The sequence below is a fragment of the Anomaloglossus baeobatrachus genome, chromosome 7 (genome assembly GCF_048569485.1).
Source record: "Anomaloglossus baeobatrachus isolate aAnoBae1 chromosome 7, aAnoBae1.hap1, whole genome shotgun sequence".
In the NCBI taxonomy this organism is placed as follows: Eukaryota; Metazoa; Chordata; class Amphibia; order Anura; family Aromobatidae; genus Anomaloglossus; species Anomaloglossus baeobatrachus.
The window spans coordinates 164,618,339-164,635,002 of NC_134359.1; the positions used below are offsets into that span (position 1 = coordinate 164,618,339).

The 16,664-nt window shown below is 47.7% G+C and overlaps 1 protein-coding gene across 2 annotated transcripts in view; it reads right to left on the bottom strand.

The window, feature by feature from the left end:
* Positions 1–16,664, bottom strand: part of PIKFYVE (phosphoinositide kinase, FYVE-type zinc finger containing) — a 460,760-nt gene that overhangs the window by 45,322 nt on the left and 398,774 nt on the right. For both annotated transcript variants that reach the window (XM_075317792.1, XM_075317791.1), the window contains one exon: positions 7,229–7,332. In XM_075317792.1, coding sequence (XP_075173907.1) covers positions 7,229–7,332 — 104 coding nt within the window. The remainder of the gene's footprint in view (positions 1–7,228; positions 7,333–16,664) is intronic.

A 16,664-nucleotide genomic window follows, 5' to 3' on the forward strand; every position in this document is an offset into this window, starting at 1 on the left:
ACGTTAGCCCAGGGTATACGTCATAACGTATTGCAGCAGGTCTCGGCGGTGCTGCCACAGACGCTGCAACATGTGCAGATTCAAATTCCTGCGTGTCGGCACATCGCATTTCAGTCGTTGAACCGCCAGACCGAAAGACTTCTGGAGCGATGAAGGTTGTTGAGCTGCTGGGTGTGAACGGTGGAAGTGAGCACATAGCGAGCGTGCCCGCTGCACAAGGCCATATAGGTTGGGATGGTGGTTTAAAAATTGCTGGAGAATAAGGTCAACACGTGAGCCATACAAGGCACGTGTGTCACATTGCCCTGACGAACAGGCCGCAGCCAGGTTTTCATCATTGTCGCACACGGCTGTTAAGTCACCACCGGAGTCCGCTCCATCAATTTGTACTCCGTCGCCAGGTGACACCGTGTTCCTTTCATGCATAGTGCTGATGATGGGAGAGGAGTCGATGCCAGCGGCGCAGGTGGACGCAGTATATGCTCACCCACTGCGCTGCATTACCTTCACATATGCAAAACCAGTGGCTGAATATAGGTGGTGGGAGTCTCACAGATGAAGTACCATCATTCAGCTACAACCAATGGGAAGACACCACACCCTTTTTTAGGCCCATCCTGTCTGCTGACCACTGCCATAAATAGCTCTGAACCTCTGGTTACTTTTACCCCCCCCAGTTCTGATTTGTGATTTTGTGTGCTTGTTTCCTGACTACTTTTCCTGCCTGCTGTTTATGTACCTCGTTGGCCGATCAGCATTTCACCTCTGCTTGTTTTATGAATAAGTCCTGGCCGTCCCATTCTATTGCTCTTCCTCAATTAATGTTTTGACCCTGCCTGACTACTACTCTCTGGAACTGCAGCTTTCCACAGGTATTGATCACCTTGGGCCCTGTGTAATTCAAAATACCTGTATAGGGGTTAAAGAGTTTCAGGGTTCTGGGGGTCCTGCTTGGTGAGTGGCTTCCCTCTAGCCAATCCCTTACAGCCCGTCAGAGTGTGTGGATCTAGTCAGACGTTGCACCGTGCTCTCTGCAGAAGGCCATGTAGGCCGGGATAGTGGTTTAAAAATTGCTGGACAACCAGGTTCAACATGTGAGCCACAAAAGGCACGTGTGTCACATTGTCACGGCAAAGGGCCGCACCCAGGTTTGCATCATTGTCGCACCCGGCCTTCTCTGGCTGCTGGTTGAGTGGAGACAACCATTGATGAAACTCGGTCTCACTCTCCAGAGCTTACCGTCCACAACTCCTCAGCGGTGTGAATCACAATTCACAGACATTTCAAAGAAAAGAGTCGATCGCCTGATGCGGTTAAGCTCTGCTGCCAGCATAGTAAGGAGGTGTGTGGGATTCCTTGTGCGCAGTTACAACGCGGGTGGCATCACCACACAGGGTTTGAGCGGAGGTGTAGCACCCAGACGAGCTTGAGGAGGCAGCAGCAGTGGAGAAACTTCTACATACAGAGGAAGGATTGACACACAACTCGTGGGGACGGCAAGACTTGTACAGCAGACCCTTCTCCATCTCTCCCCATAGTAACCCAGTGCACAGTCAGCGACATGTAACGCCCCTGTCCATGCTTTCTGGACCAAGTATCTGTAGTGAAATGCACCCTGTCACACACAGAGTTTCTCAAAGAAGCGGTGATGTTTGGTGCGACATGCTGTTGTATCGCGGGCACACCGTTCTTGGCGAAGCAGTGGCGACTGAGCATCGGCTCCTGGGGCACTGCCATGGGCATAAGGTCTCGAAAATCCTCGGTTAAAAAGGTTTGAAAGGCAGCATTTCTGTACCCAACCGTTTGCAGATGCTGAAAGTAAACCTCTCAGCCATGTCATGCCCTTTGAAAATCATGTAAAAGACAGCGAGGGGACGCCAACCACAGTCTCCCTCGTTTCCACAAATTGGGCCACACACACCCCACTTGACTGGCATCAGTTGTCCCCATTTTCCAAAGGAAAAAGATGCTTTGCATGAAGAACTCTCAAAAATACACCTGCCTTTCGCCTCCCCTGGATGACACAGGGGAAGAAAAGTCCTCTGTGAGCCATGACTTCCTCATCTTGATGAATGTTAGTCTGTCCACATTGACAGTGGACAGACGCGTGCGCTTATCTGTCAGCACACACCCAGCAGCACTGAGGACATGTTCCGAGAGAACGCTGGCTACGGGACACGACTAGATCCCCAAGGCGTAAGTGGCGAGCTCAGGCAATTTATCCAGATTTGAAGCCTAAAATGAGCAAGGCTCAAGTTGCACAGTAATGGCATTGATGATCACTTGCATATACTCATATCTGTGTCTCCTCTTCTTTTTCCTCGTCCAGCTGTTGTGTTTTCGCATGAGTATTTGTCCTTGTCACTTTCCCATGTGTTTGTGTTGTCTTGTGAGTTGTTTGTCACCTTTTGGACACCTTTGAAGGTGTTTTCTAGATGTTTTTGTGTGTTTGTGATTGCCTTCCATTGTTTTCTATGGGGTTCGAGAGGTTCGTCGAACGGTTCGCCGAACTGAACTCAAACGTGGCCTCCGTTCAACGAACCGAGCCGAACTCGAGCCTCTAGAGGTTCGCTCATCTCTAGCGGGCAGTCTGTGGCTTTCACCGCTGAACCTCAAACCAGGCATGGCAATGTGTGATAATGGCCATAACTTGGTGGCAGTTTTGAAGCTTGGCAAGCTCGCACATGTATCATACCTGGCCCACATGTTCAACTCAGTGGTTTAGCGGTTTCTGAAAACCTGCAAAGATTTGCATGAGCTACTTGTGAAGGTACGCCATGTGTGCGCCCATTTCCGCAAGTTAGCTACTGCTGACGTCGATCTAGCAGTGCTGCAGCAGTGTAATCATCCCGATTCTGTATCTACGGAAATGCTCACTGTTCACAATTAAAGAGGAAGCTTTGCATTACATGTAGACTTTGTAGAGATGGAGGAAGATAGTACACAGGGTGATACTAACCAACCCTGCTTCATCACATATTCTCAGTGTCGATTGGGAGATGTTGAGGTGACTGAGGGGGGAGGAGGCATATCTGTTCACCTTGGATGGGCTGAAGAGGAGAAGATGGAGAGTCGCCCTCCTGGTGGGGACAGAGAAGTCTTGCCTGTTAGGATTCTGGCACACATGGCAGACTATGTCCCGTTGCCTTTCACGTGACACTCACGTTATACGCATTTTGGCCAACACGGATTACTAGTTGTTCATCAGTTGTTCACCCTTCTCGACCCACGCTACAAGCAGAACTTTCGATCTCTCCTTCCTGCGGTGGAGAGGGCAAGTGAAATGGTGCAACAGAAGGCTCTTGTAAAACAATTAGTACAAAAATCTGAAAAAGCTAGTGGCAGAGGTCAGATTTCTTTGGGCAACCAAGGAGGAGAGACGAGGGAGACACACACCACGTCCAACAGAGGCAAGGGAACACTATCAAAGGTCTGGAACAGTTTCATTAGATCCTCCCAGCACTCTGGCCCTCATGCATAGGGTAGTCTGACAAGGAAGGAAATGTTTTGGAACATGGTGAAGGATTACCTAGCCAACCTTATTAGCGTCCTCCATGATTCCTGTGCTGGACAACTATTGGATATCCAAACTGGACACAAGACATGAACTGTCCCTTTATGCATTGGAGGAGCTGGCCTTCATTGCTGCTAGCATTTTGTCAGAGCAGGTTTTTAGTGCTACTGGGGGCATAATAACTCATAGGTACATCCACCTATCAACTGAAAATGCTGACAGGCTTAATCATCAAAATGAACAAGGCCTGGACTGGCCCACTTCTCAACCCCACCGAATGACAGCAGCGGAACATAAAAGCAAATTCAAATGTTTTGTATTCCCATGCACCCATTCCCATCCACAAAAGTGTATACGATTCATGGTTGTTTCTTTTTCTTGTCTTCCTGCTCCTCCACCACATCAACAGGATCAGCATGTGGCTCTCTGTTAAAATGTTTTAGAGGGTTATCTAGCAGCCATTGCTCAAAATGTTAGGAGGGTAAACAGGAGTTTCTCGCTCAAAATCTTTAGAGGGTCATCAGGTGGCCCTTGCTCTTAATTTTTTTAGGGTGTGTATGCTGTCCTCCTTCGTAAGTTTTTTAGGATGTGTATGAGGCCTACCTCTACAATTCTCTTAAGTATTGTATACCCCCAGGGGGTAAGTGTTTTTCAAACCTTGCACTTAGTGCAGAGGCTTTAGGTTTTCTTGGGTGTATTGCAGCCCCTCCTAATTTTTGGATGCCCTTGCACTTGGTGTATAGGCTTTATGAGCCTATAAGTTCCACTACCTAACAATTTTAACTGAATGTGTATGAGGCCCTCTTATGTCTAAACAGGGTGTATCGGAGTCCCTCTTGCTTCTAATTTTTGGCAGCCCTTTCATTGTCCTCAAAGGCTTTGTGAGTTTCAGAGTCTCTCCTTCATAAATTAAACAGAATGCCCAGATAAGGTAGTAAAACTACATTTACCGATGACTACCGGCAGGTGTATTTGTAATTCCCCCTCTACTATGTCAGGTACTATAGTCATACATGGAGAAATGTGGTACGAGATGACTGCTATTAAGGGGTGGAAGGGGAGGTTGGAAAAAATGTTTCCTAACATGGTTTCCTGCAAAATGCATTTTAGATTTGGATTGGTATGCTTTAATGTCAGTCCATAAAAGTGGCATAATACTCTGACCACATTTTTCCCAGCAGCGACCAGTGAGTCAGTGATGCGTCCAGGCGTCTTCGCTATGATGTTCCCATTCACTTGAGTATGGTTTCCATCCATTTTAGTGATTTTGCTGCCCCCCACAGCCCTCCAGTTAGGCTCTTCCAGAAAAATGCTCGAGATTCCCATTGACTTCCATTATACTTGGTCCTAGAGCTGAGCCCGTCCGAACATCTGACCTGCTGAATTCGAGTACTGAGCACTCAAGCATTTTATTGCTCTTTCATCCCTAGTAGTGGCCACTACCGAGTACTGCAGGGCAGCTCCTACTCAGTAGAATAGGAGCTCATGTGTAGTATTTGGCATTGAAAAAAGCAGTGCAGCTCAATTCAAACTGTTTATATCCCTCTGCTGTTGGCGTTAATAACAGAGAGACTCCTATAGATCTGATATTGTTGACCTAAACTACTGATAGGTCAGCAAATATATACTTCGACAACCGTTTTAAACCAATAATGAGAAAGCATGTTGAGATGCTGGAAAAGAGCTGTGACAGAAGAAAAAAAAAATCATCTGTTCAGCTGAGCAAAAAGGATTTTTTCCCTCCAGCCTCAGTCCAACGTGGGCAGTTAGCTGAAGAGATTTCTTTCTTCTCCTGACACAGCCATTCTTCGGCAGCTCACCGATATGTGTCCTTACGATACAGCTCCTCTGTCAGTTGAGACACATCTCAGGCGCTGTAGTTCATCAGACTGTAGCTCATCCTGACATGTGACTAGGATGGAATGCAATTTTAATTACCGGGACCATTTTATTACTCTTGAAGAACTCCTATAAGAAATTTTGGCAAAACTCTGTATGTGTGCTTTGAGTTAGTGTTCAACTGATTGACCTATTTACACCCAACTTTTTGGCTGATGACATGGCTTCAGTATCTTCATATAATTTCTGTTTCTCATAATCTCATCTATTTTGTTAATTGCACAGGTCTTTACTGCAGCACAGCACCCATACAACATATGGCTGTTACCCATGAACCTAATGAGATGGTTATTTTTGCTGGCAAACATTATGCCATTTCCTGCATACATAATGTTTATTATGGCCGACTAGTTCATTTCTGTTTCATAAAGCCTGAGGACATTTCTCCAAGAAATAAGATTTCCGTCCTCTTGTGCAGATGCAACCTGTAAACTGGCTTTTTATGGCTGTTTTGTAGCAGTAGATTTTTCCATGCTGAACGACCTTTCAGGTCAAGTTAAAATATAGGGCATGTTTTCGTGTTCACATCGATACTTTTGTACCCGTTTCCTACAGCATTGTCACAAGGTCATTCATCTCTAGGAGACAGAATGTGCCTCCTTCCTAAACGATATGATGGCTATGTAGTCCAGTGTTGCTTAAACTTGGAAATGATCATTTTAACAGATGAATGTGGTACCTTTAGGCATTTGGAAAATTCTCCCAAGAATGTACTAGATTTATGGAATTCCACAATTCGTTTTCTGATACCTTGGCTAATTTGTTTTGCTTTTCTAAAGATGTTAAGAAAAGAATCAAGCAGGCCTTGCAGGTAGGTTTTAAATGCTGCCATATGTACACCGCCAATTATCTCAAGTGATGGCAATTAATCTGAAAGCTTCTGAAGCCATCACATTGTTTTCTGGAAAATTTTAGGCTGTTTAATGACACAATCACTTTGGGTTTTGTAAACTTCTGCCCCACTGTATTATTACAATGAGTCTGAATATTTTTTCGGACAAAGTCCATATGTCATGTACACCATAGATATCCAAAACAATTTACAGTTTCATTTTTTTAAGGTTGGAAAAAGATCCAAGTCCAACATGTTCAAAGTACAACTAAACATGTTGATCCAGAAGAAGGCAAAAACCCCATGAAGCAGATGCTAATTTCACTAAGTTAGGAAAAAAAATCTTTCCCGACTCCACATACGGCAAACAGACTAGTAACCTGAATTAATGTCCCAGAACTCAGCGCCCCTAACCCGTAATATATTTTTCAAGAAAAGCATCCAGGCCTCCTTGCACATTTTTAGTTTGTTGACATGAAATCTGCACAGGGAATAAATATGAGTTTTAATGATTTTCATTTAAGTGTATGTCAACTTTTGAATTTAATAGTATTTAGTATAATGTTCTGATCACTTTGTGCAAACTAAATTTGCTTTATGTATAGGAAACTGATCAAAATAATGATCTATCGTCAATTAAAGCAAAAAGTAACATAAGAACGGAGTAATAAACAGTCTTATCCTCTGGACCAGATATCTAAAGAATAGTAGAATGTGGATTTTACAGCATAAAATATCACTGGTGTCTAAGGTATCAATAATTAGCCTCATTGACTCTCAGAATAAACCGGAAGTGAAAAGCATTTACAGGTCCAGTGTTATTTCTCTTTATCAGCTTTGCAATGAAGAGTTTTGTAGACCATCCAATATGTGGGAATAGACCTTTATTCTACTATGTGGCACAGCTCAATCCACTGCCCCTACTTAATACCAACATATTATAAAATAATCAGAAGCTTTTAACAGAACCCAGTTGCTTGTACCTTCATTTGTACAGCATTAGTAATGTATGTGAAGTAGTGTGGAGCAAAGTCAAGAAACGACTGGACTTCGAGGCGAGGCATCTGTTTCAAAATAAATCTGTCATCTGTGGGGAAACAAGAACACAATTTGTACCACACAAATGTCCACAAAAAATGACAAACTGACACAAGTAGTAACGTTCTATCCTATAATTATCTTATCCTAAAAATAACACACACGTTGCAATCTGTTTGAGCTTATCAAAACCTGTTGCAAAGGTGACATCCAATATAGCTGCGCCTCCTGCTGGATTTTCTACAATAAATTGCTGTCAAACTAATCAATGCTTAAGGGAAGATCCCATGTTTTATATTTTTGTATTAATAATAGCGATTATGAAATCAAGTATTTTTAATACAAAATTAAACTCGCTGTTTATTTAATTTTTATTCAATTCTAGTTGTACTGAAGCACTGGGGTCTGCCATCAAGGATTTGCTATGTGTAACAACAGTTACTCACCTCCTTTACGTGCATTCACTCTGATGGTCGGATTCTGACCCTATGCTTAATAATAATAATAATAATAATAATAAATAATAATTTTTATTTCTATAACGCCAACATATTCCACAGCGCTTTACAATTCAGGGGGATCATATACAAACAAGTAACAGTTATAGAAGATACAATATTTAAAGGGAGAAAAGGCAACCCTGCTCGTGAGAGCTTACAATCTACAATGAGATGGGGGGAGGGGCAAGGTACAAGTGCTTATTTACAATGACAATCCAGCCATCTCAAGGAAATGGAGGATAGATAATGGCTTCCTGGACCAGTTGGCTAGAGCCTTGAGATGCATTTGGGTGCCATGGAGTTTGACGTGGGGTTATTTTCTGATAAATTGTGGAGGGATTAGGTGAAATTAGTTTGGCTAGGGAGTGTGATAGGCCGCCCTAAAAAGATGCGTTTTTAGGGTGTGTCTGAAGCTGAGTAAGTTGTGATTCGTCCTAACTTCTTGGGGTAGAGCGTTCCAGAGGTTTGGTGCAGCTCGGAAGAAGTCTTGGATTCGGGAGTGGGAGGTCAGAATTAGTGTGGATGTTAGTCGAAAGTCATTTGCAGAGCGTAGAGAACGGGTGGGGTGATAGACAGAAAGGAGCGTGGAGATGTAGGGGGTGCTGCACTGTGGAGAGCTTTGTGGGTGAGAACAAGCAGTTTGAATTGGATCCTGTGATATATGGGCAGCCAGTGCAATGACTGGCACAGAGCAGAGGCATCCGAGTAGCGGTTAGCCAGATAGGTGACCCTGGCTGCAGCATTAAGGATGGACTGTAGAGGAGAGAGTCTAGTTAGGGGGAGACCAATTAATAGAGAGTTACAGTAGTCAAGGCGAGAGTGGATCAGGGCCACGGTGAGCGTTTTTGTCGTTTCCATTGTGAGAAAGGGGCGGATTCTAGAGATGTTCTTGAGGTGCAAGCGGCAGAAGCGGGCAAGAGATTGTATGTGGGAGGTGAAGGAGAGATCAGTGTCAAGTATAACACCCAGACAGCGGGCTTGCTGCCTAGGACTTATCGTTGTGCTACACACAGAGGGGGAGATGTCAGGTTTATGAAGGTTGGGAGATGGAGGGAAAAGAAGTTCAGTTTTGAAAAGGTTAAGTTTCAGATAGAGAGCAGACATGATGTTGCAAACTGCAGTCAGGCAGTCACTGGTGTTCTGAAGTACAGCAGGGGTGAGCTCAGGGGATGAGGTGTATAGCTGTGTGTCATCAGCATAAAGATGGTACTGAAAGTTAAATCTGCTGATGGTCATTCCAATTGGGGCAGTGTAGAGGGAGAAAAGAAGAGGGACAAGGACTGAGTCTTGAGGGACCCCAACAGTGAGAGGAAGAGGAGAAGATGTGGAGCCAGCAAATGATACACTGAATGAACAGCCAGAAAGATAGGAAGAGAACCAGGAAAGAACAGTGTCCTTTAGGCGGATAGAATGGAGCACAGAGAGAAGGAGATGGTGGTCAACAGTGTCAAAGACGGCAGAAAGGTCAAGAAGAATAAGCAGAGAGTGGTCACCGTTACGTTTTGCTGTCAATAGGTCATTGGTCACTTTGACAAGGGCAGTTTCTGTTGAGTGTAAAGGGCGGAAGCCAGACTGTAAAGGATCTAGAATAGAGTGAGAGGAGAGGTAGCGGGTAAGACGAGAGTAGACCAGCCGCTCCAAGAGTTTAGAGATGAAGGGGAGATTGGAGACTGGTCTGTAGTTGCTTGTGCAGGACGGATCAAGAGAAGGTTTTTTAAATAATGGAGTAATGATAGAGTGTTTGAGGGAGCAGGGGAAGATACCAGAAGAGAGAGAGATTGAAGATTTTAATTAGGTGAGTAGTGACAACCGGAGAGAGGGACAGGAGAAGGTGTGAGGAAAAGGGATCAGTAGGGCAAGTGGTAGGACGAGAAGAAGAGAAGAGCCTGGAGACTTCCTCCTCTGTGACTGGGTCAAATGTGGAAAGTGAGCTGGATGGGATATGGGGAGGGATGGGATTCACAAAGCTTGGTGGCTGGGAGCTGATCTCTCGGCGGATGTTTTCTATTTTCTCAGCATGAAGGTCTGTGATAGGGGTCTGTGCTTTGGGACTGAGGAGGGAGTGAAAGGTGTCAAAGAGCTTTTTAGGATTGTAGGATAGTGAAGAGATAAGGGTGGTGAAGTAGGTGTGTTATGCGAAGTGAAGGGAAGAGTTGGAGGTCCTTAACATCAACTTGTAGTGGATGAAGTTTTCTGGTGTGCGGGTTTTCCTTTATAGGCGTTCAGCACTCCTAGAGCATCGCTGGAGAAATAGAGTTTGTGATGTGAGCCAAGGCTGTTTTACTCGGTGTTTGGAGGTTCTGAGGCTGAGAGGTGCTATTTGGTCCAGGGTGCTTCTGAGTGTGTCATTGTAGTGCTTCACAGCCAGATCAGGACAGGAAAGTGAGGAGATAGGGGACAGTGATAAGTGTAGAGAGTCTGTAAGTGTCTGAGAGTCAATGGCCTGTAGGTTTCTGAATGTGTGATAGGTGGGAGTATGCTGGGGCGCACGAGGGTTTGTGAGCTTGAACGAGACCATGTTGTGGTCAGAGAGGGGAAGAGGTGAGTTGTCAAAGTGAGAGATTGAGCAGAAGCGGAAAAAGACCTGGTCATGGGTGTTACCATCTTCATGTGTCTCAGAGGATGAGAGCTGTGAGAGGCCAAGGGAGGTGGTTAGAGATAGAAGCTGGGATGCAGATGGGGAGGAGGGGCTGGTCATGGGGATGTTGAAGTCTCCTAGGATGAGGGTTGGCAATTCAGAGGACATGAATTGTGGCAGCCAGGCTGAAAAGTGGTCAAGGAACTGGGTGGGTGAGCCTGGTGGACGGTATATGACAGCTACTCTGAGGGAAAGGGGATGGAAGAGCCTGATGGTGTGGACCTCAAAGGATGGGAGTGAGAGTGATGGAGCTGGGTGGATGACCTGGAAAGTGCATTGTGGGGACAGGAGTAAGCAGACTCCACCACCATGTCTGTTTCCAGGTCTTGGTGAATGGGTAAAGTGTAAACCACCATGAGAAATTGCAGCAGGGGAAGCAGTGTCAGAATCCTGAATCCAGGCTTCAGTGAGGGCTATTAGGTTAAGAGAGTTATTGAGAAAGAGGTTGTGAATGTAAGGAAGCTTATTACATACAGACTGTGGATTCCAGAGAGCACAATTAAAAGAGGGAAGTGAGGGTGTACAACTAATGTTAATAAGGTTAGCAGGGTTTCTATGGGAGGTGGGGGAGGAGGTAAAGTTAGCATGGGGTGGACCGGGATTAGGTGAAATATCACCTGAAAGAAGTAGGAGTAGAAGGAGAATGATCAGATTGTTTTTAGACAGCTCCCCCTGCTGTGACCTGGACGTGCCCCCTGGGCTGTCCAGATCACAGCAGAGGGAGGAAATCAGCGCCATCTTTGTGCAGATCACAGCATATGCTGCACTTTCTCCCTGTCACTTGCTCGTCCTGTGTGAGCACCAGCGCCCCACCCCCCGCTGCCGCTACCATCTCCAATGACACCCCCGCTCTGCCGCTACCCTCCCCCACGTGCTCTCCTTGCCGCAGCGGGCGTGCATGCATGCAGAGCATTGCGTGCGGGCGTACGTGTGTGCACGCAGAGCATTGCATGCGTGCACGCAGAGCACTGCATGCGGATGTGCATGCAGAGCATTGCGTGCGGGCGTGCAGAACAATGCATGCGGGAGAGCATTGCAGGTGGGCGTGCATGTGGCAGAGCATTGTGTGCGTGCGTGCGTCAGAGCATTGTGTGCGTGCGTGCGGCAGAGCACTGCGGGCATGCATGTGGCAGAATATTGCGGGCATGCATGTGGCAGAATATTGCGGGTGGGCGTGCATGTGGCAGAGCATTGGACAGAGCTGGCAGAGCTGGCACCGAAGCGTGCAGAGCGCTATGTGGCTGTCTTTAGTGACACTTTAGACATTTGTGGTCACCAACAAAATGGCTCCGCACTGTGTCCCTTAACCTCATTTTCTCTTATCCTGTTGGAAACACCCAGATTCGGAGGGGGAGCTGTGACATCACACACAGGAGAGCAGATTCTGCCCACTTTTACTGCAGCTGTAATGTGAGCTAGTTCCACAGTAGGATTTCAGCAGCTGCTCCCCTAATGTTTAACAGTGGAAAATATCAAACTCTTTAATTTTTTTTTATATTTTGCTCAATTAAAAACAAATAATAATATTTAAACAAAACATTAATATTTTGCATTTTTTCAGTTATTGAAATTTGTCTTTTTTGGACGACACCTTCCCTTTAAAGGGACTGTTGGCACACAACGACTGCTCAAACCAAGTTTGGGCACTCGTGCATCATGGCGGGGCTAATCACTAAGAAGCCGGGCCACGTGCTGAAAACTAGTGGATCATTGAATTGGATACCTTGAAACCAAAGGGCCTTAATAGTGAAAGTGAATTATTTGCATTTCAAAAGAACAGAGGTGCTAAATGGATCAGGCTATTTAAGAGTTAAAAAACAGCAAATGTACTAGGCTATATAAGGTTTAAAAGTAGCAACCTGAGCTATCCCTGAGGAAGGAAGCCTTATTGCTTTTGCAACGCGTTGGTTGAGCCCAGTTTGCTGTGTGCCCTAAAACGCAGCACACAGCCTGCCAGTCTGAGAAAACTCGCGGAGGAGAGTGTGAGTGAACGCCACCGACTGGGGCACTGTTCTGAATAACTGCATATCGGAATAGTGCTTAAAGCCTGGACACCACTTCAACTACAGACATATCTCTATTACCTGACACTGCCTGATACACAGGGGACATTTCAACCTTAATATCAGGTATCCTATACTATGGACTTGGTTTTACATTATGGTATTCACCCTGCTACTTTGCAAATTCAAATTACCTTGTCAAGCAGTCATGGGTATTTTATGTGCGGTATATACTGTATGTATGAAAATTAATATCAGACCCTGTTTTAATATTTGAAGTATTCTGAAGTGTGGTAATATATAGCTTTAGCTGTGAATACCCTACAGTCTACATTACATTTATTCTAATTGAGAGCAAATTGATAGTTTTTTAATATGATTTATCTAATCAGCAATTAGGGGAATTTTGCACATATCTTTTTGTAGCTGATTGGGATAGTGAGATTCTGGGGCCCAGTCACTCATACATATTAAACTATGCAAAAGTCATGCCCGATTTCTGAATAAGAACTTAAGAGTCTTTTTGGGTGCAGTGAGGCCTGTATAGCCTGTATCACTGATTGGCAAGGCTGTGTCTGGACCATACATACTACCCTGTCTGTTTTGCCTATTAATTGAAATAAGTGCTTTTCGTAATAGTATAGTGGCTGACTTTACACATATGCCTATAGCACCCAGGTATCAGTATATCAAACACTTGACACAGATCTGTAATGGTCAGTGTAGAGTCCATGACATCTCCTGACAGAACCCTTGTGTTATCACCTTATTAACCTGCTGTTTATACAGATCTAGGATTTCTCAACCTTCATCTGTATGGCAAACATATCTATATATATAATTGCCTTATTCTGTCTGTCTGTCTGTCTGTCATGCTCCAAAATTGTGTTACGGTGACACAAAGCTGATTGGCCGCTGGGCTCGCCATGGCCCCGCCCCCCACACGGATTGGCCTCTCGCCCCGGCTCTCTGCAGGCCCCACCCCCCTCACGCACGGATTGGCCTTTCGCCCCGACTCTCTGCAGGCCCCGCCCCCCTCACGCAATGCACGCTCGCTCTGGCCCAACTGACACGGAGCTCCGACTCACAGGTGAGTACACACACACACATCAGATCACACTCACTCTCACACACACCTCACACATCACATCCACACACTCACAACATCCTGGGGTATCGCTTGCTTCTACACCGGCTCCGTCACGATCCCAGCAGCGCCAGACATAACCTTGCGATGCTGGGATCTTGACGGAGCCCGTGAACGCTGGTAACCATTATACACATCGGGTAACTAAGGTCCCTTGGTTACCCGATGTGTATCATAGTTACCAGTGTACACCGGCTCACACTCACTCTCACACACACATCACATCGCATCCACACACTCACAGCATCCGGCGATATCGCTTGCTTCTCGGCCTCGATACTGTGCTGTTGTGACCTTCCAGGACCTGCCGGAGGATCACATGGCCAGAAGCATGTGGTATCTCCGGATGTTGTGAGTGTGAGCGTGGATGTGCGATATCGTCAGTGTGTGTGTGTGTGTGAGTGTATGCGATCGGGTGTGTGTGAGTGTATGCGATTGGGTGTGTGTGAGTGTATGCGATCGGGTGTGTGTGAGTGTATGCGATCGGATCTGTGAGTGTCGGCAGAGGAGCACGGCGTGCTGGAGGAGGCTGGGAGGAGAGAGGCTGATCTTGGGGAAGGCTGGGAGGGGAAGGCTGATGCTGGGGGAGACTGGGAGGGGAAGGCTGATGCTGGGGGAGATAGGGAGGGGAAGGCTGATGCTGAGGGAGGCTGGGAGGAGAGAGGCTGATGCTGGGGAAGGCTGATGCTGAGGGAGGCTGGGAGGGGAAGGCTGATGCTGAGGGAGGCTGGGAGGGGGAGGCTGGGAAGAGGGAGGCTGGGAGGAGAGAGGCTGAACCTGGGGAAGGCTGGGAGGGGATGCTGATGCTGGGGGAGGCTGGAAGGAGAGAGGCTGATGCTGGGGGAGGCTGGGAGGAGAAAGGCTGCTGCTGGGGGAGGCTGATGCTGGGGGAGGCTGGGAGGGGGAGGCTGATGCTGGGGGAGGGTGGGAGGAGGGAGGCTGGGAGGAGAGAGGCTGATGCTGGGGAAGGCTGATGCTGGGGGAGGCTGGGAGGGGGAGGCTGATGCTGGGGGAGGCTGGGAGGAGAGAGGCTGCTGCTGGGGGAGGCTGATGCTGGGGGAGGCTGGGAGGGGGAGGCTGATGCTGGGGGAGACTGGGAGAAGAGAGGCTGATGCTGGGGGAGGCTGATGCTGGGGGAGGCTGGAAGGAGAGAGGCTGATGCTGGCGGAGACTGATGCTGGGGGAGGCTGGGGGGAGGGAGGCTGGGAGGAGAGAGGCTGATGCTGGGGGAGGCTGGGAGGGGATGCTGATGCTGGGGGAGGCTGGAAGGAGAGAGGCTGATGCTGGGGGAGGCTGGGAGGAGAGAGGCTGATGCTGGGGGAGGCTGGGAGGAGAGAGGCTGATGCTGGGGGAGGCTGATGCTGGGGGAGGCTGGAAGGAGAGAGGCTGATGCTGGGGGAGGCTGATGCTGGGGGAGGCTGGGAGGAGGGAGGCTGATGCTGGGGGAGGCTGATGCTGGGGGGGAGGCTGGGAGGAAAGAGGTTGATGCTGGGGGAGGCTGATGCTGGGGGAGGCTGGAAGGAGAGAGGCTGAGGCTGGAAGGAGAGAGGCTGATGCTGGGGGAGGGTGGGAGGAGGGAGGCTGGGAGGAGAGAGGCTGATGCTGGGGAAGGCTGGGAGGAGAGAGGCTGATGCTGGGGACAGAGAGGAGAGGCTGATGCTGGGAGGAGAGAGGCTGATGCTGGGAGGAGAGAGGCTGATGCTGGGAGGAGAGAGGCTGATGCTGGGAGGAGAGAGGCTGATGCTGGGAGGAGAGAGGCTGATGCTGGGGGCACAGAGGCTGGTGCTGGTGCAGCATGGGGGATGGAGCACGATGGGGAGTGCGCAGCATGGGGGATGGAGCACGATGGGGAGTGCGCAGCATGGGGGATGGAGCACGATGGGGAGTGCGCAGCATGGCGGATGGAGCACGATGGGGAGTGCGCAGCATGGGGGATGGACCACGTTTGGGAGTGCGCAGCATGGCGGATGGAGCACGTTTGGGAGTGCGCAGCATGGCGGATGGAGCACGTTTGGGAGTGCGCAGCATGGCGGATGGAGCACGTTTGGGAGTGCGCAGCATGGTGGATGGAGCACGTTTGGGAGTGCGCAGCATGGCGGATGGACCACGTTTGGGAGTGCGCAGCATGGCGGATGGAGCACGTTTGGGAGTGCGCAGCATGGCGGATGGAGCACGATGGGGGGTGCGCAGCATGGGGGATGGAGCACGATGGGAGGTGCACACCTCCCCCCAACACACACACACACAACACACCACACACACACTGGGAACCACAAACACCGCCCTACACAGACACCCACACACACAGACAACGCTGCACACACAACACCCAAACACCGCGGCATACATAAATATACGCACATACCACGCAACACACACACATTGCACAAAACATACCTCCCCCAAAAACACACCACACCCACACAAACCGCGCAACACACACAACGCTGCAGACACACAGCACTCCACAAACAACGCAACACACGCAACACACATACAACACCGCTCTCACCCCCCGCCACACCCAGACAACACCCAGAACATGTACAGCGCCTACACAAACACTTGGTAACTACACACAACAACATCTATATATATATATATATATATATATATATATATATATATAACAAAAATCATACATTAACTACACAATACGTAAATTCTAGAATACCCGATGCGTAGAATCGGGCCACCTTCTAGTAATAGATAATGATGGTTCGTACATGCCTCAAGGAATGTCTAAACAAAAAACCTGAAACTTAAACCTTTCTAAATTGCCTGAAATGCTCTTTGTTTCATTAAAGCACGGTCCAGTAATGAGCCTTGAGGGAGGCACATAATGTCTGCATCTTCAGAAGCTCTCAATAATCCGCCAGAGCTGGTGCCTAACAGCCCCTCTCGTCAATTCCTGTCCTGATCTGACTGAGCTCAGCTACTAGAAGTAACCCATGAAAGATTAATGACAATTCTGTTACCAGGCACCATGTCCCGAATCTGTTCTCTGGATTCTGCTTAGTATAAGGCCCCGGCTCTCGGAATCACAGTCAGATTAGAATGAATACTGCTAAAGATGTGAATAAAAAAAGGTAA